Below are 20076 nucleotides of genomic sequence, written 5' to 3'. Positions count from 1 at the left end.
ACTCCTTAAAAGTATCTTCAGTTAGCTAGTTAAAGCCCTAAAAGTAGCCTTGTTCTGTGCTGTGTCTTTTCATCACCCTGTGACAGAAAATGAGCACTGTTCAGGGCAAAAGGCCTGTGCTTTGGATCTTGGCTACCAAATAGAGCAGCTTTTCTGTTCCCCACACAGCTGCTGTTAATGTTTCATTCTGCAACTGCTAGAGGATGGGCAAGTAACTGTCCTCATACAAGACAAAAATATAACTCCATTAGTCAGCTGGCGTGGGTTGTTGAAGCAGAAATGCAGGCAGTATTTTCTCTTGGTGGAGAAAAATCCATCACATCCTATTAAAGTTGCCATTAGCTGACTATGGGGGAATGTACATTTCCTGAATCCATGATTGCCTGTTCTCCTTACTTTGATGGCTGTCTACTTTAAAACTTGTAATTTAGTCATAACTATTATAAGATCATGTTACATCTCTGGGGTTAAATCTATTTGACATATAATCTGTCTGAGAAAAGCCCTTAAGAAGTAATGGTGCTTGACACTAACTGAACCTTAAATTATTGTGGCGTGAATTAGAGAACCTTGTTCCTAAAGAGGTTCTGTGGCTTTCTGAAATCTGTATCGCCCTGTAAGACTTCTAAGATCTAGTATTTTAACTTTAAAACTATTTAATATTTTAACTGCTTGATGTTAAAGTTAGATTTCAATATTTCTTTAAAAAGGTGAGTTGTGTTTTGTTGTGGGTTTGTTTTGGGGTTTTGTGATTATTTTTTTTTTTTCCTCTCCACACCCCCAGCTTTCTTCCGAAGGTTGAAAATGTGATAGGGTAGCGGCATCTTTGACATCCTCTAAGGCAAATATAAAAATGGTCAGGCTTCCTCTTAGTTTAGTGCTTAGAGATTTTGTTAACAACTCTTGGCCACCTCATTCCTTATTTCTTTAATTGTGCATGTCCTTTTTTGTGAAGTCTGGACAGAGAGAATTATTCAAATATCTTAAAGCGAGATTGATGAATTTTTAATTTTAACACCAGGAGCGAATGGTTCTTTACAATAACACCTCTGGTATTAGTATATCAAATGTCATGGATCTGTGATTCCAGATTACAGGTGCAATTAACATCGATAAATTAAAAGCAGGATATTATTCGGTCTTATCCTGGTCCATGTCTCTTTCCATATTGTGTATAATATTGAAGTTGAAGAAGACATAATGCAATGTCAGACTGTAGTCTAGTTTTCATATTTATTGTAGCTATGTTTTAATTTAGGTCCTGGATATATCTCCAGCTAGTTGGCAGTCCTGTCTCTGGTGGGTTTTGTGTTTCTTTAGGATGGGTAATAGGCAATGCCTTATGCTGCTTTCAGTTTGTCTCCTTCTAGTTACTTTTTGTTATTCTCCATGAGCTATGTGTGTGGTAGTAAAGAACTTCAGAACATACTAGTGAACAGTAAAATTAAAATAAGAAAAAGATTACTGTGTTGTTATACAAATGTAGTTTGGTTATGTACTTAGTGACTCTACTAGTTGAATTAAACTAAAAAATAAAAAATATGCAGCTCCAGCTGAGGGAGCTGTTTTCTATCAAGTCTGTTCCTTGTACATTCGTGTAAGTAGTGTTCCCTAAAATTAGTGTGGAAGCACTGGCAAAATTTTGTACTGTTTTGCACGAGAACTTGGTTGCTGGGCTAAAAACTTGTGTAAAATGCAATGATTATTCTTTAAGATTGAAAATAAAGTCTGTAAAATTCTGATTTAACTTTCCAGAAAAGGAAATGAGCAAGGTCCCAGTCTGCTGTATTTGACCAGACAATCCTAATTTTAACAAAAAGCTAAGCGCACCATCATGTTGGGCCCTTGTGGGAAATTTACCCAACTCTTCACTGAGAGGGAGTAGTGGAGTTTCTCCTGAGGTCCTGTGTCTGAGGGTTATTTTCCTGCTGGATTTTTGCACTCTAGTGTTCAATAGAACTTTAATGCCTTTCCTTTGTGAAAGGAAAATCTATCTCCACTGTGTTTCTGGAAGCCTGTCAGCTTCCAGGCAGCTGCAGAGCTTTCTTTGCAGCTTTCAACCTTTCTCCTCTACAGCTTCACTATCCTGGAAGTAGGGTCATATTCTGCATACGTTGCTCATTAGGCACTAATTTTCTTCAATACAGTGATTTTCTCTATGTCAAAGCCTTCTTGCATGCTGAGTAATGCATCTGAGTCTTTGGTTTTCATCTGGACCAGTCAAAGTTGCATGTAGGCAGCTGTGTAGTTTTGTGTATGGTAGAGGGATAAGCTGGAGCGTGCTGTAAATGCTTGTGTGAGTATAGGCACGGCTGCTCTTATCTTTCTTTAGTTCCTACTTGTTCCTTTCATATATTGGCAGAATTTAGTAACTGGTCTTTGAACGCGGAGATGTGAACGTTGCTATCTTTAGGCTTTCTGCCTTACCTGGATCTCTTTGGACTGAGTTGGTAGGGAGCTTGTTTTGCCTCTTACAAATTGAAAGAGATTGCCATATGGTCCGGTATAGTTCTTGTACACAACTGTGATCCAGTAGAGGAAAGGCAAACTCCCAACCCCCCTACTGCTGTTTCAGAAAGGAACAGACAGGAGGAAGTAGGAGTGAGAACAGATTTCTGGATAGATTGGTAGGCAGCAGGATGAATTCTTAGCACTTCCCACCAAAAGTTTATTCTAATAGGCATCACATTTTAACCATGTAACTGCTGCTCAGGAAGCTGGAACATGAGGATCAAGAGTAAAGGCATAAGTAGACTTGTTAAGGCTAACTTCAAGTTAAAATGATGAAAGTATTTATTTTGTACCTGAAACAAGGCTCTGATGTTCTCAGCTTCCAGTTGTGTGATGCTAATCATGGCTTGATTTTTCTGTTTTTAATTTCTGGGTTTTTTCAAACATTATGTACAACTGAATGTAAGTAGTACTGTCGATATCTTTCCTAAAACACTTTCCGAAGTCCTGAGACTTTCCTAAGCTTCACACCTGGTGGTGGAAGTGTGTGTTTAATAGATATACAGTGGTTGAAATGTGTCAAATGCGGCAGAATTTTTATTTTTTTCTCCTAGGTCCCTTACAGCAAAGGTGTATTTTTTTTCTATTTGTTCCCATACAATACAAGAGGAAAAATGGGGTTTTATTTTGGACAAATGGCTATGTTACTGGTCATCAGTTTTGACCTGATTTAAATCAGTTAAAGCAGTAAACAAAGCAAACAAAACCCCGAACTATTCACTATTAAAATTCATGTCAGGGTTAGAGAAGAACTTTTATGGCTTTCCTCTGGATAAAAGATGAATTTATATATAAGTGCTCCCCCTCCCCAAGAGTTTAGGTAAGTCTTTAATTGTGTAAATCTGCATTTCAAATGATGAAATACAGTTTTGGGCTGTCGCTAAGAGGGATAGTTTGCATTCACCTACACTGCCCAGGCCTTAGATCTAAGGGGCACATGACTGCAGATGATCTTGGACACTCATCTGTCAGGATGATCTTTTTGGGATGATGGTTCTTCAGTTTCAGTTGCATGACTGGCTTGAGTTAACACAAAGGAAGTAGCAGAATTGTGCCCCAAGTCTGGATGATAAGAAGAGGGTAGGGATACAGGCTGGATTTAGATGAATAGGTTTAGTTGCCTTCCCATTATTTCACAAAATCAAATAATTTTTGCTGCAGACCCACAGATATTGAATCACTGGTAGAACTCTACGTGTATGACTGTTTAGACATGTCCTGTGAATTAAACCTTACAATTAATAAGGAGCTCACAAAATGAGGTGTCTGTGTAGCATTTGTGTTATGCATAGTATACTGTACTCCTAACAGTTCAATGGAGCGTTGCCCTTTAATTTGTCTCGTGGAGGTGCATCATCTGCCTGTGTAAAAACGAGGGTAATCTCAAAGCTGATTTTCTTCTGAGTGCCAGTGTACTGGAACCCAGTGTTTAAAGCTTGAACTTCATGGATTTCTTTTTTTTTTTTTTTTTTTAATTTCCTTGCATTCTCAACAAATACTGAATAACTGTCTGTAAATAATGATCCTTATTAAAAGATGAATAGCTGCAAAACTTGAAGGGTTTTGAAGTTTTTTTTTTTTCTTCCTCTTTTGAAGAGTGGAGATTTGTATTTCCTCTCCCTTATGTGCCTGGCATAATAATGCAGGAGCACACTAAAAAAAAAAAAGTGGTAACAGTCAACAATGGTTCATGATGCCAATAGTATTGCAACTTGGAAAATGTGCTCTAACACTAAATTGACTAGTCTCAATAAAAATTTAAAGAGTCCCCCTTACCAGTAGTTAGTTAATGGTATAGTCACTTCATCAATTTTTTTTTTTATTCCTTGAAATGGACAGTTTTTTCCTAGCAGATGCTGGTTGTTTTGTCAAATGAACTTTTCTAGGTTGTTTCTAAAGGCTGCTTTTTCTATTTTAAAACTTTCAGGTGCTATTTCCTTGAATATTGATGACTGTGCATCAATGAAAATGAGCTGATCAGTTGCTTTAGAGAAATCATGTTTGTTTGGTGTGTATTAAACTTCTTCCAAATAGATGTTGGTATAACTTATTTACAGTAAAAAGATCCGGCCTTGTTACTCTTAGCCCTTGCTGAGTCTTATTACAGTTTGCATTCAGACTTCTAAATTCATACAGTCGTTGTGTTGCGAGCGTGAAAGTTTGGCCAGATATGCTGTACGAATGTTTTCATCTGTAGCAAGATAGTGCACATTTCTCCATGTTGAAAATACTAGGTTTTATGTGGATTAATGATATCAAAGGTAAAAGCAACGTGCAAACTGCATGTGATGCATTTTCAGTTGTATTTCTTGAAAACTGTGGTTTCTCTGCATTTTGGTTTTCACCACATTGTGGGATAGACTTTTTGCACTGTCCCACTGTCTGTTTTCTGTGCTGCCAGAGTTAATCCCCTTGCATCTTCTGGAATCAATAGGGCTTTCCCTTTGTGTATTCAGTCATTACATAAAGGAAATTCACTCTGTTTTGTTAGCATGTAAACTGGGCTTTACTAAATACAAAGAGGGCCAAAATCTCTCCCAGTAAGAATTTAGAGAAAGAAAGTGTACACTTCTTGGGAACAAGAAAACTATTCATAGCTTTTTTAAGCATTTGGTGCTTATTGTTCCATGTGCATGATGACAAAAAAAAAAAGGAGGAAAATTTAAGACTTCAGGTATGTTGATACTGCAGAAAGAGATCAAATATGCCAAACTTTGACTTAAATCCTAGGCGCTCATATTGTGAGTGGTGGCTTAGTCTCAAACCGCAACTGTAACGTAGAGAAGCAGTCAAGCCCCAACTGGGCTGTAATGTGACTGGATCATTTTCTGATCCAGACAGACTTATGTGAATGAGAGTTTGGCAGCAGTTGCTGACAGTGAAGCAAATACTCGTACACAGCTTCAGACACTGCTGTGGAACTTGTGTTGAAGTAAGCTATGTACATAACCACTTTCAGCAGTTACCGGATAGCCTTGTGACCAAAATCAGTCATTTACTGATTAAGGTTGGATAATTGTTCTGGATTTGAAGTTAACCTTTCTTCTGGATTGCTCTTGATTCACATCAGCTTCCCAGAATCGATCCCTGCAGTGGAGAAAGTGCATGCAGGAATAAATGATCAGGGCGAGAAAAGGTTCAAGAGTACTTCTGACAGCAGTGCCAAATAATGTTCCCTTAAACTGCTTATAACAATAACAGTAGTGCAGGTATGAAAGTTGCCTTGGACTTGTTAGTAGAGGATAGTGTAAAACTGTCAATAGTTTTGTGTTCTCTTACCAGTCTCCATTAAAGGACCTCCTGAAATTAGGCTGTAGAAAGTGGTGACAGGAAAGGTAAGAAGAAATCTGATTGCTTTGCATTTTCATCTGTCTGCTTATGTGCAATGGAATTGCTTCTTAGAACCGTTCTTTCCATTATTTCCTGATCCTCAACAGTCTTTCACCTGTGTCACTTAAAATGATTAATGTTATATAAAGTGTAAAATAATAACTTGTATTTGCTTGAAATTCCTTAATCTTCATACTGCTGAAAATAGAAACATTTCAGTATTTTACTGTGGAGGGCTTTATTGGAAACAATGTAATCAATTTTTACCAGTTTCGGTTTAGTTACAAGATTTTATACTTTCCTTTTAATGCCCTAAGAAAATCAGTGTGTTATAGAAAGCCATAACAAAATTCCATGCTCAACAGTGATAACCTTCGTGGTTATGCTTGTCTCATACAGTTAAAACCAAATACTTTATGCTGCAAGCATTAATGAAGAGGACTTGGTTTTTCCTCATGTATCTGCTTCTTGTTTCAGAAAAGAAGATTCAGTTTCCTCTCTCTCTTCTATTCAATGTCCCCCTCCCCCCCTTTTTTAATATTATTTACTTGCTAGGGAAGAGCCCCCCTGCCTTCACCTTTTCGTGTCACTGACTTTTGAAACACCTATTACTTCAGTTTTTGTTACTTGAGTTACGGCATTTTCAGCTTCATTTTTTTCCCCTTAAATAACTTGGGTAATCTTTTCTTTTTTCCACTTCCTAAAGAAATAACTTTGTCAGCTGTTTTTTCTTTAAGCATCAGCTTTTTATGCGCAGTAGTCAATATAGTTTTTTTACTCAGCCTTTGTGAAAATGCCTCAAATAGATGATCATGTTGAGTACCGATCACACAACACTTCCCAGTCAACATGAAGAAAAGTAAGATGATCTGTCTTAGTCATTAGGTAGTTAAATTTGCAGAGTGACAGTTCTGGAGTCCTTAGACTTAAAACTATCACTTCTCTCTTGACTTTTCTTTTAATGAATAAGTATTTAAAAATAATGGTGAACAAGTCGTTAAAAACATTGGGATAAATGGATAAAAATTACAGGCAAAAGGATTCTGTCTAGGAATGGTGTTGACGCTGCATGACCGGGGAATATAGTTTCTTCCCTTCAAACACAAGAACTTTTTCATGTTTGAGCAATCAAATTCAAAAAGCAAAGCCCTCAAAACCACTATTGTATATTCTGTATGAATGCATTCCTAACGTTGAGTTTTGGATGGACTCTACAGAATTCTGTGAGATGAGTTTTTATGAAACAGCCAGTACTTTAGACTGAAATTCCTAAATAGTGAAAATTTTGGCTCAAAAATAGAAATTATTTTAATGTATTACTAAGAAAGTAACTGGTAATATATTATTGATCTTTTCACCTCGCTTTTCAGGATTCATAATAAAATGCTGATTGCTTTTCTCTAGCTAGTAAAAAAGTTAATGACTTCTGGTTTATTGAGATTATTTAGACAGTCTCATTGCAGGCAAAGTACTTGGAAATCATTGTTACTTATAATAAGGGAAAATTGTTTGTAATTCTTCCTATTTTGATAGTAGGCTCTGTGACTGAGATATGAATAGAGAAAGTCCTGCTGTTGCTGGACTAAGAGCAGAAGTCCATAACAAAACACATGGGTAGAAATGAAATGGCCAAATTTAGATTCCTGTTTCTTGTGTAGATCTTAACAATCTACACCTATTTGTCCGTTCCACCAGGTTAATTTCTCTTAATTTGTTGGATACATGTTGTCTTTTTCTGTCTCTCTAAGCAGAGATATTTAGTTTACTCTTTGTGTTTCTTAAATTATGCAGTCAGGATTCATTTTCAGTGCTGTCAAATACAAGAGCACAAATATTTGTGGAGTGGCTCTATGTGTGTCTCATTGACTTAGTAAGATTTTTCTCATTTTGTACTTTATTTTATGAACCATTTTATTTTACCATATTTTGTGTAATAAAAGTGGCAAGTAGCCACTTGAAGCATTTTTAAGGTGGATAGCAATCTGTTTTGTCTAGTAAAACTGTGCAACATAGATGTCAAAGCTGCACCAAAAAATATTTGCCTAGTTCTTCCTACATGACATTTTTGTCTCACAGATTGGAGCAGAAAGACCTATCTTTTAATTCCTTACTTGGATTCCAGTGTCTAAAAACTATTCTGAGCTTGCATTGTGTCATGTTGTCCTTGCTTTCTTGATACTCTAGTCATACTTTCTTTGTGCAGTTTGACTTGTCTGTCTCCAGCGCCCTTTTCAGAACTTCCTTATGAGAGTGAAGTCCCACTGTAGACCAATAACTTTCAGTGGTATTAATGGTTTTGAAAAGTCCAAAGAGGAAGCAACAGTATGTAATTATAACATATTTATACTTATATTTATAAGTTACCTCATGATTTCAGTGTTGTAACTTTTGTTTTAAGACTTTTTTGTTGCCAATACAAGGAAAATGCAGTTGGTGGGTCCCTTTTCAGTTGTTTACTTGACTGAGAGATGTTTTAGGAGCTCTGATGAGTAGCTACCATTTATGAAGTGTGAATGTATTCTTACTTTTGTTTTGTTACATATTTAAGGGGCAGGGAATGTATGTATTTTGAATTTGTATTTCTGTGCAACCAGTTACAAGCTTCTAAACTCTCCTTTTGGAACAGCAGCAAATAATGCAATTCAAATAATCTTTCTTTTGAACTGAGAGGCCTTTTAGTATGATATTTTGCTGTATGTTATGTTTATACATGACCAGTATATTCATTGCATACAGCTTTTTGTAGAAACTTGTGAAAAGTGTCACTTTGGCAGGAGTTGGAGTGGGGGATGTAGTTATAGAACGCTTAGTTAAACTTTTTGATGCACTGTTAACATTCCTACGTTCTCTGTAGGACTTGTGAATCATTTCTATGCTTGAGATTGCTGGCTAGGATGCTAGTTATTACCAAGATTTTCAGACGTAAATCATACAGTAATATAGTGGCTATATAAGTCACATTGCTTATGCTGACATATTGCAAAGATAGAGGATATACCATTAAAACATTTTTATAATCTTATTAATCTTGTGTTTCCTCTCCTTTGATCACTGTAATAGAAGTCTTCGTGTTTGTCTTTCACTTGTCTGTCTTGGTTTATTTCCTCTATCCCAAGTATTCATGGTTTGTTAAAACTACAAAAAGACTGATTCAAACTGCAAAGTGTTGTGCCTCATAGTAAGGAAATGGTAGCTTCCTTTTTTGCCATTGACCATAGACCTTTAAAATAGATCTGCAGGTTCGCAAGATATCTTTCCTAAGCCTCATTCAGATTTTCTTTGTTACTCTTTTGTTACTTTTTTGGTGCTATTTGTTAAGCATTTTGCAGTTTGGCTTGTAGTCTTTTTGTTTTGTTAGGCTTTTATGATTTGTATGTTTTTGTGTGTTTGAAGCATCCTTTTGGGTGTTTGTTACTTTCTTGTTATGTTAAAAAGAGCAGTTATCATTAGGGATTTTCCTGGAATATAATTGACTTTGCGAGATCATTTTCCTGTGGGCTGCTTAGAGTCCTCAAAAAAGCCATGTCAATGTAAATATTGAGACAGGCTTTAGATTTAACAAATGTTACTACTGTTTTAATTCACATAGTTTTAAAACACTTTCTTATACAACATTCATTAGCAATGTCACAGCTCAGCAAGACAGTTAAAGGAAGATTATTTTTATAAGCGTGGATATGCTTTATTTGGTTTCAAGTTCTGTTCCTTTTCTGTGCATGCTGAGTGGGAAATGTATACTCAGGAATGATATGGACATCTTATAAATTTGTTTTAATGTGACGAGGTTAAATTTACATTTTGTGATTGCCTGCCTGATACCAAGTGTTGCTTGAGGTGAGAAAGCTCAGTGGGACTGATACTTTTTTCTTCCATAAATTTATTGATTAAGAGTATGTAGCAGCTCACCAACTCAGCTTTGTATACCATACACCAACATGCACTCAGGTCATTATTGAATAATACTCATTACAGATGGTCTATGTTGCAAAGAGTGGATAGTCCAGGATAAGATGAAAGAAATTGACATAGTAAACATAAAATCTGACAATGTTTTCTGTTGTGTTGCTGACATTATAGCAAGATCTACTTGGTTTGGCCTTTATTTGTGCTGAATAACATCTTAGGAGTGTTAGGAGGAGAGTAGTATCTTTTTGGACATCGGTGGAGCACTGTGCTTGCATGCAGGGAGTAGTGGAATAAAAAGTACACCCGTGCTTGTTTAAAAATAAAATATTCAGTAGAGCCTGTCATAGCTTCGAGTAGCTAGATTTGTTCGTAAGGAATCTTACTTCAGTCTCTTTCAGTGTAGCAGTTAGCTTAATCTTATTTTAGTGGTCAGGAACTGTATTTCAAAATGACTTGTTGATTAATGTGTTCACATCTTCTGGTAACAGGGTCTCCAAAGTCCTGCCGTCCTTAATCCTGATAGCTAGATGACTAATAGCCTTGACTATGAGGATAATCTAATTACACTTGCATACTTGAGTGAAGCTGGGGGACTCCAAGTATATACGATTGGAGGAAAATGGCCCTAAGAGAGAGGAGAGAATTCTGACTTGTTCAGGTATAACTATTACCTGAAAAGCTTCCCTTAAACTTATGTATCATTAACTGTAGTAATCGTTGTATTCCAATGAAAATAAAAGGCAAAACTGAACCTGTGAGCTTCATTTTAAAAGAAAAAAATCTTCTAGAGTGGGTGGATGTTTTCTGATGACATTTACTGGAAGTGTCAAGTTGTCTTAGTTTCAGTGGAATCTGCCTTAGGCTACGCACTTGTACTTGTCCTAAGTTTGCTGAAGTGCTGGAGAAAATTAAAAGCTTGTCTTCCATCATTACTTTAGATGTTTCCCTGGTTTTATAGGGTTGGAAAGAAGTGGTAACTTTTGTTATCTAAAAAACTTAACTCTTGTTTTATTTGTGGGCTTTTTCATCTTTGTTTACATGTTTCCATGGTAAGCAAGTCACAGTTACTACATGGCATCAGTACCCAATAGTCTGATTGCTACTTGATTAGTAACAAGTAGTGATTTCACAAAATTAGAAGAGGTACAGATAGTTCTGTGCTATAAATGGAGTGAAGAGATTCCTCTGGATCTTCTGAAATTGCTGGGTAAGGAGGAAGAAGAAGTTAAGAGAATATATAGGGAAGCCAAGCTGTGATGAAGAGTGGATATTTCTGGAGTCGTGGCTGTCAGCTTTTAAAAGTAAGGCAAATTTAAAGTGTTTTGTGTGAAGCCCATTAAGCTTGAGGGGTATATGAGTAGCAGGATCTTGACCACTCAAATTCTGTTATCTCATCTGCCAAAAATTGGATGGAATTTAATCCAGGAGTCCCCGTACCAACCTACCTGTGTTGTTAAGCAGGCAGCTGTGTAAGTCATTAAAAAGCATCTCCCATGCTTGGCTCATCTCACCAACTATTACAAAGGGGAGCTACATACTGTTCTTCTATTTGTGCTGCATGTCCAAAACATGTGGACCCATTGTAAATGTTACTTTTGTCCTTTTTAACTTTGGTTCAGAAGGTTGAAAGAAAAATAAATTTGGGGGGTTTATTTGCTTGTGTTTCGTATCAGATGCAATTTTGTAAGTAATATGTCTTGACTAGACGTTGTTACAGCATCCATAATAATATGAAAGCTTAGGCCTTTAGAAAGCAGTTTCTTTGAAAGAGAAGGAATCCAAGTAAGTGTTGTGATCTCCTTTAATATGAACGTTACTTCATTTAACCAGTCCTCATGGATAACATGAAGAAATAATAGAAACTAACTACAATCATTAAACAAGAGAAGGTGCTGGGGAGCAGGGTTCAAACGTTATTCACAGAAATGTCAAATATTTACTTTGTGTGTAATTTTCAAATCTTTTTAACAGCTTCTCCATTCAGTCATGTGCTCTTGTGCTTTGCAAAAGCTCTTGTGGTAGTAGCCACTCTTCCTTGCAGCATACGTTATTTACATAGTCACAAATCTTAAGTTGCCTGTATTCAGATAGGAATGTGATTTTAGTACTGCTGTATTATTTGTGTGTGGTTGGTGGTTGGTTTTTTTTTCTTTTCTCTCCTCTTTCTGATGTTGTATCCAGGAGAACACTTCATAACAACAGTATACTGTTTTGACAGTTTCCCATTCTAGATGCTTGTTGTGTCTCCCTTTTGCAGGTGTATTGTCTAACACCTTGTTTTACAAGCCTCTCCTGCTAAGTATTAATTGTGTAATCAAGTGTTTTGGGCTCCTTTAGGGTGCTAGTTATCTCCTTATGTACTGTAGTTTCCCCATGTAGCTTTTTCCTTCTGCCATTCTGGGTTCAAGCCATTTTGTTTGGTAGTTCAGATTTCTGTAAGGAAGTTGTTTTGTTTTATTTGGGTGGGAATTTCCCATTCACTTTTTTTTGGCTAAGTCCAAAGCTCTTCATTTGTAAATTAGTGCAGGTACCAGTGGCATAAATCTAGCAGCATTTGTATATAGTTCCTCCTGGAAATCCATGTCTTTTCTTGCTAAGCTCTTCACAAAAATAAATTTCCTAGGCATAGTAGTAGCCAGGCATGGTTACCATAGCTTCTGTCTTTGCTGTGAAAAATACGTTTTGCCTCTCTTTCAAATGGAAAAAATCTGCAAAGTTTTGCCTTCTACCAGCATAACAATTTGGTGTATGTTCTGATTTGCTGGTATAATTTTGAGAGGAGAAAAAGTGATGGTCATGTCAGGCAGAGCCTCATATAGTAGTCATTATTATGACCGGAAATACATATAGAGCAGTTCCTTTTATTAAAATTAATAGATTTGCTGTCATGTGTTTGCTTCATGTAATTTGTCATTTTTAGTACTCATGCTATATTTGCATCTCCTTCTGTTGCAGATAAGTCATTAATGTTTTGTGCCAGAGGCAGTCATTCTCTAAACCTTTAGTAACAAAGGGCTCTGTATCATCAGCAGTGTTCGGATATGTTCATGTGATACTCATGAAATTAATTTCTTTTTCTGAATTGAGTCAATAGTCAACACATGTTATCTGCAAGTAAAATAGACTTTAGCTCGGTGATTTGGTATTATCTTTTGATACCCTGGGCATGCACATACTCATGAGCACTTTAGCTGGAAATCGTAAAATCTTCTGCTAAGCTATTTGGATAATAAGAATCATAAAAAAGCCAAGTGTAGTTCATGTATGCTTTTTGGGCGAGGCTGTAAACTCATGAGTATATTGCACCAGAAATTGGAGGGAGTTAAAGTACACGTGTAAAGTGCCAGTCAAAGGTAAAGAGCCTTGGTCCATGACCAGTTCACATTCAGATATCAGCTAGGAGCTGTTACTTATGCGCCAGCAAAGACAGTGTAATTTCATATCAATGTATGTCAAGGTTTTTCAGAATGCCTTTTTTTTTTCCTTAGGTCTTGTCAGAAGTGTTGAGGTAGCAGTTGTGCACGGTGACAACTCTTACTTGAAAGTATCATGAATTCACATAAATTAATGTGTATTAGTTATATTTATAAAATTGTGGGTTTTTGAAATTGCTGTGTTTTGAAATATTATATTCAATAGAAGAAAGAGTCACAGAACAGTTGAGGTTGGATGGGACCTCTAGAGGTCATGTTGTCCACCCTTCCTGCTCAGTCAGGGTCACCTAAAGCAGGTTACCCAGGACTGTGTCCAGGTGGCTTTTAAGTATCTCCAAGGATAGAGACTCTAGAACTTCTCTGGACAGGCTGTGCCAGTGCTCAGTCACCCTCACCATGAAAAAACGGTTCCTTATGTTCAGGTGGAACTTTGCGCCCATTGGCTCTAAGGACCACTCAAAAGAGCTCTGTCTTCTTTGCACTCTGTCTTCAGGTGCTTTTGTACATTCATAAGATATCCCTCACTTTTTCTTCTCCAGGCTAAACAGCCTCAGGTCTCTCAGCTGTCCCTCATATGACAGATGCTCCAGTCCCATAATCATCTTACTGGCCTTCACTGGACTCCCTCCAGTAGTACATCTGTCTTGTACTGGGGAACCCACAACTGGACAGGGCGTTCCAGGTGGGGCCTCGCCATTGCTGGGTAACGAGGAAGCATAACCTCCTTCCACCTGCTGGCAACACTTCTAATGCAGCCCAGGAAACTATTGGCTTTCTTTGCTGCAGGGGCACCTAACTGGCTCATGTTCAATGTGTCCACGTGAAACCCAAGGTCCTTTTCTGCAAATCCGCTTTCGAGCTTTGAAAGAAACCATAAGGCTAAATATTTTTACTGAAGCCAAGAGGGTCAGTTTCTTGCATGGTTGTTCATTTCATAATTTCACTCAAAGATCCAGGTTTCTTGGTGATGATGGTAGTAGCTTTGTAGTACTGAAAACAACTTGCGGTTGCAGTTCAAGTGTCTTAACAAATATTTCTGAGACCAGTTGTTGTTATTTTCATATAGAACTGAAAAACAGAAATATGCAGGATGCAATACAAATAGAAGAATGGGAATGCTTAATGTGATACAACAAGATAGCTGCTGTTTTGGGGTTTTTTTTCATTTTTTCAACATCTCTTCTCCTTTTTCTCTGGAATAAGTACTTTGGCAGAAAATTCTTAATATTCGTTCTGTTTTGGATCACTAATGGAAGAAAGGACTAATTTTGTAGTAATGTTTGATATCTTTAACTGTCTTGATGTTACACATGAAAAGTACCCCAAACTATCAAAATAATTTATTTTTTCCAAAAAAAAAAAAAAAAAAGCCACAGAGATGTAATTACAGATGTGTTTCTTCCCTCAGCCACCAAAAGGAGGCTTGTTCATTAGTTGCTGAGCGGAAGGGCCCATCCTGTTGAGTGCTTCATGGGCTTGAACAAAAATTCGGTCATACAGGTCATAGGTCAGTTTGCGCCCAAGAGCATTACAACAATAAAAACAGCTTTTGAAGGGAGGAGAGAGCCTTTAAAACCTGTGGTCAGATTTAATGCTTGATGTTCTTCAAACAAAGCTGATGGCAGGCAAGGACTACAGCTTTTCTATCTTTGCTGTCCACTTCAGATTTGTAGTCCTTTGTTTCTGCTCCCTCATCCTTTCTCAGGCTTCTTGGTTCACCCCACTCCAGATTTTGTTATAAGAATCATCTTAATTTTCCAATGTTTTCAGAATGAAACCTTATGCAATATGCTGTGCTATCTTAAAATTACTTTGTTTCAAGTTTAGTAGGTGTACAGGTCAGACACTTGCTGTACTTTTCAGTAGCTCATAACTGAGTAGAAAATAACACGAGAACTTTTCCCCCCTATTTCATCATAATTTAAAACTCAGTGTAAAAACATAAGAATACTCTACTCTCATCTCCTTACTGGAGGAGGACTCCAGTCTTCACTGGTTCCCAGCACTGCTCGGAAGCAGCATTCTCCTATGCACAAAATCCCATTTGGCTCTTCCTGTAAACCTTTCCACACCACAGCCAAAATCAAGGGCTCTCAGGAAGGGCTGGATGTGATACAATAGGTGTAGGTCTACTGTTGCAATGATGCTCTTCATGCTACATTTTACATGCTTGTGGTAGCTTGTGTAGTGAAAGGTTTCGTAAGAGCAGTGCTCAACTAATTGCCATGTTTGTTGGGTTTTCTGTTGTTTCGTTAGTCCTGATAGAGCTGCTAAAGATGCAAGAGTAGGTAAAAATGTCAGGCTTTAGGAGCGGTGTGGGAAAGCACTGCAGCCTTGACTCCCTTTTTTCCCACAGCTAAACTACACTGATATTTCAGCAATTTGTTATGAAATTCCCCTGAGTAGATGGGACTATAACGCTTGGTGACCCAAGTAATCTAGCTGGTTTCAGTAGCACCAGTAGTGTGACAGGCAGATGCTGTTTTGTTTGCAGAGGATTCTGGAAATTGAAATAGGATCCAAGTCCTCCTGCTCTTTTGTGGCTAATTGCAAGCCAGTTTTGTATTGTTACCAAAAATAGCTGTCGGAACCAATTGCGAGTTCCTTTAAAATATAGAAAAATAATACTAAAAAACAAATGACAACAACAAAACCACAAAGCTAAGCAATCTCTTCAGTCTTTGGCGTTGTCACAAATACAGTAATGAATTTGTCTAGTTAACTACAGAGTGTTGTCTGGAAAAACTGTTCTGTTTCAATTTAAGAGGCTATTCATTAGATGTTACCTTTTGGGGATTTTTATTTTGGCTCTTGCTGTAATGCATTGGATTTGACACCGGTTTCTGTAATATTTGAAAATACAGATGTTGTTTAAAATAGTTTAAAGAATAGAAACCATGGAAGCAAAACACAAGATTTGTTAACTTACCAGACTAGGCATCTCACTATAGGGAACAAAGGGGGAAAGTCCCAACACGGATAGAAATCTGGCAGGTGGAAGTAGCTAATCTCTTGAAGTATGTGTCATCCATCTTTGCTTCTCCTTAGAAAGTCTTACAAAATATCGATATAGAGTGTAAACTTCTGTTTAAAAAAAAAAATTAAGCTGTTGTAGTTCAAGTTTTCTCATGTAGCCTAAGTGAAGTTCTATGATATCCCCAAATTATGCTTAAATGAACTCTTGCTTGGGGCTGGTCTACAAAAGGAAGCTCTTAATATTCAGATTTACAATGAAATTTATAGAACAAATAACTGTAAAGCTAAATTTGTAGCTCACTTGGATGGAGAATAGCAAAGAGAATGTGTAGGTTTAACCAATAAGTGTATTGCGTTTCTTTCAGTTTCAGAGAAAAGTCCTGGAGTCCTCCATTTCTATCAGAAAAGGCTTTTCACCTGAAAGAAACAAATGCTTACCCATGTCTTAAGTGTACAGCTACAGTTTGAACTTATCTCTGAGTAAAATATGGTGTTTGAGACCACAGAATGATTCAAGTAAAGTTATTAAGCATCAAGTCATAGCTATTTTTATTTTCAGGTACTAGAGTTGATAGATGCATACAATGAAAGACTGGATTTTTCTTGATTATATTTGTCTGCTCTGTGGGAGGAGCTAACTAAAAGATGTTGATACAGAAATGGTGAGAAATACCAACTGAACTGTCATTTTAACTATGAGGTTTAGGGGAAGGAGCAGGCATTTTTTTTTGTTGTTGTTGTTGCTTGAAGGAGCAAACAGTCTCTCTAAACAAACTCACTTGCCTCTATGCTAAGAAGGGATAGTCTTGTTTTATTTCCCATTTTGAAAACCACTATGTATTTAAGCTTTAGATGCTCACGGCAAATTTCTTACATATATATATATATATATATAGTTATATATATATATGTATGTTTTAAAAAAAGTGAATCATATGTGTGAATCATACGTGTGTGTAAGAATGTAATATATTAATTACGCAAAAAAGCCTACCTTTAGTTATTTTGGGACATTTGAGGAGAAGAAAAGTACAAAGCAGCGATCATTTGAAAATACAACATTTTGGTGAATGATTATACGACAAATAGTTTTGTAGAGAAGGAATAACTTTGTCCTCTTTTAATATTTCCTCTTCAGTCCTTAAATTTGACATCACTAGTGTCAAATTACTTGAGGTACTTAAACCTTCAATCAGAGGTATGCTGAAAAAGGTATCATGAAGCTTATTTCTTTTAAAGTGTTGGAATACACTTTCTTGCAGTATTATATTCACGCAGTAAATCTTACTTCAAATGTAGGCTCTTATAACATCCTTGGTAAAGCATGGGGCTTTCCAGCTGATATAGGAGCAAATTCGTAACAAAAACTAAACCATGTCATTTAATTTGAAAGAAATAAAAACTGAGAGATATCACCGAAAACTCTTTTTCCAAGGCTCTCGAAAAGGAATTTGACTTTTAAGTAATGAAGTGATAACCATTTGTTTATTTTATAAAAAAGTTGAATGATGAAAAAAGCTGTTAAATTGTAAAATGCAAGTGATTTTCTACGCTGTGTGAATACAGTGAGAAGACCAGCTAGCAAGCACTACAAATTTTAGTTTAAGTAGCCATAACTGGTGGTTCTGTTGTCAAACCCTGCAGCATGTTTGTTCTGACCTACCCCTGCAAAGGATGAGTTCTGTGTATGGGGAAGAGGGACGGATAGAGGGAAGAGGGCTTTCTGGCTAGAAGCCTGTTCTTGTTTAGATTTCAGTGGCGAAATCCTGACCTTTTTCTACTTTGTTGTTCTCTTTTCTTTGCAATTTTGTGGTGGCTGAGTGGCTTCATGATTAGTCTAAAATAAATATGGAGTTGATGTTTATTCTTCTCCCATCCCTGGCTCGCTCTAGGTAGAACACAGACAGTAAATTTCTTAGAAGAATAGCGGTTTTTACTCTGAGGAACTGTATTTCTAGTTAATTTTCCTTACCAGGAGTCATGTGTAAGATGCTAGAGATTCTAATGAAAGCATAAAAGTACAGAGGAACATTTTTTAATTGGTCGCGGGTTTGGTTTTGGTGGGGGGTAGTGTTTTGTTATTTTAACTAGACTTAGCTGGTTTGTGTTTATGGAAAACTAATTTCTTCTTTTGCATCTCTTCCAGTAATAGTTATGCACGAGTGCGAGCTGTGGTGATGACCCGGGATGACTCAAGTGGTGGATGGTTACCACTTGGAGGGGGTGGACTAAGCTGTGTCACAGTCTTCAAAGTCATTCCCCAGGAAGAGAATAGCTGTGCTGATTTTCTTATCCATGGAGAACGACTCAGGGATAAAACGGTAACAATTTATACCTGTTTAGTATTCCTATTCCTAAAACTACATAGGACCTAAGAAGATGTTTGCTTATTGTTGTTGTAGACTAGAAAGTGAATTTATAGTCTCGGTCTGATGCTGTTGCTGAGATTTTATCCATACCAATGGTTATATACCTAAAGAGCTAATTATTTGGTTTAGGTGTAATACTATCCATTTCTAGAGTTAAGAATGTTGATCTTTATGAAACTTTCAAGCATATTTTTTTCATTGCAGATTTCCATCCATTGGGGGAGACATTTTGCTATTCAAGTTTTTTTTTCCTGTGGAGGGTTAAAGTTAAATCTTCTTGTTACCCTTTTAAAATACCAGTGATGCAGTTTTTAACAGGAGTGTTGGAAAATGAGAACTTGCTAAAAACACAAAATCTGAAGGAATTCCCAGCAACAATTCAATTAGTTGTGGAATTTGGATGTGACAAATTGGAGCTATTTTACATGAAAACAACTTTTGTATTGGAAAAAAGCATGAAGCTAACAGGTCCAGGAATTTGTCTAGTTTGATGAACACATAGACAGTATTCATTTATCATCTACGTGAAATAAAATGCCAGTAATAAACTTGTCTTAAATATATCGTGAAAGTCAGCCTCACAGAAAGAAAACTGGTTTAAGATCTCAGCCATTTCTACATGCAGACCTGTGGAAGACAAAATTGTCTTACGAAAGCTTGCTTTGTACAAGGAAAGGCGAGGAAAGCACAAAACCTCATCGTGACAACTTTTATCATGAACTTTCTCTCTTCTGCCAGTAACTTATGACTCCTGTATAAACTTAAAAGGTTTATACTTCTTCTACTGTACTGCTGATTCTTTCTCAAGCATACTAATTTCTCCCTTGAGGCAGGACTGCTGAGTTTTCTGCCTTGACTATGAGTGTTGTAGGAAGAGAGCATATAAATAGAAATTCTGCTGACTCAGTTGTTTCAGCGAGGCGTAGCGCTATTAGCAGAGTACCCTGTGTTCCCGCACAGCTCTGTGCACCTGCAGTTCCTTCCTCACTTTGCAGTAGTTCCCTTTAGAACTTTTTTTAGCCTTATTGAGGCTTAATTGCATTTAGACACACTTGACAATTTTCTCTTAATTCTTAATACTTTCGACATTCACAGATTGCCTTCAGAATCTGGGGGTAATAAAATGCTCAGAACTGAAGGCTGGTTTAATGTTTCTGCTGCAGGCACATGGAAATGTTGCAGCCGTCAGTGTCCTGATCTGTTTGCATTCTCTCTCCTGCTTCCCCTGGGCAAGCCTTGTTTCGTTTCCACTTCTGGTAGAAGGCTTAAATGTCTCTGCTCCAGTTCCTGTCCAAAATTGAGCTTATATTAATATGAATAAGTTTTCCAAACTTTTAGTGTCCTGTACAGGGTTTTTTTGTTTCTTTTTTTCTTTTTTTCCTTGTGTGCATCCCATCCTTTGTCCACCTATTCCCCTGCTACTGCCTGTAAATGTCACCTACAAGTCTTGTCAGGGCATATTTTGATGTTGCTGCAGTTTTAGGAAGTTGCTGGTGGAAGTCAGGCCCTGAAAAACACGGGGTAAAAGATGGAAGAAACGCATCTAGGAA

At 37.0% G+C, this 20076-nt stretch overlaps 1 protein-coding gene across 1 annotated transcript in view; it reads left to right on the top strand.

Moving 5' to 3' along the window:
• The window catches only part of SPRED1 (sprouty related EVH1 domain containing 1), a 59130-nt gene that overhangs the window by 16747 nt on the left and 22307 nt on the right, over positions 1 to 20076 (top strand). Inside the window, exon 2 of the mRNA XM_054067229.1 lies at positions 18304 to 18478. Within this exon, the coding sequence (XP_053923204.1) occupies positions 18304 to 18478 (175 nt within the window). The remainder of the gene's footprint in view (positions 1 to 18303; positions 18479 to 20076) is intronic.

Source organism: Cuculus canorus, chromosome 5 (genome assembly GCF_017976375.1).
Source record: "Cuculus canorus isolate bCucCan1 chromosome 5, bCucCan1.pri, whole genome shotgun sequence".
Taxonomy (NCBI): domain Eukaryota; kingdom Metazoa; phylum Chordata; class Aves; order Cuculiformes; family Cuculidae; genus Cuculus; species Cuculus canorus.
Note: the sequence above shows the minus strand (reverse complement) of the source record. Positions and strands in the feature narration are given on the sequence as shown.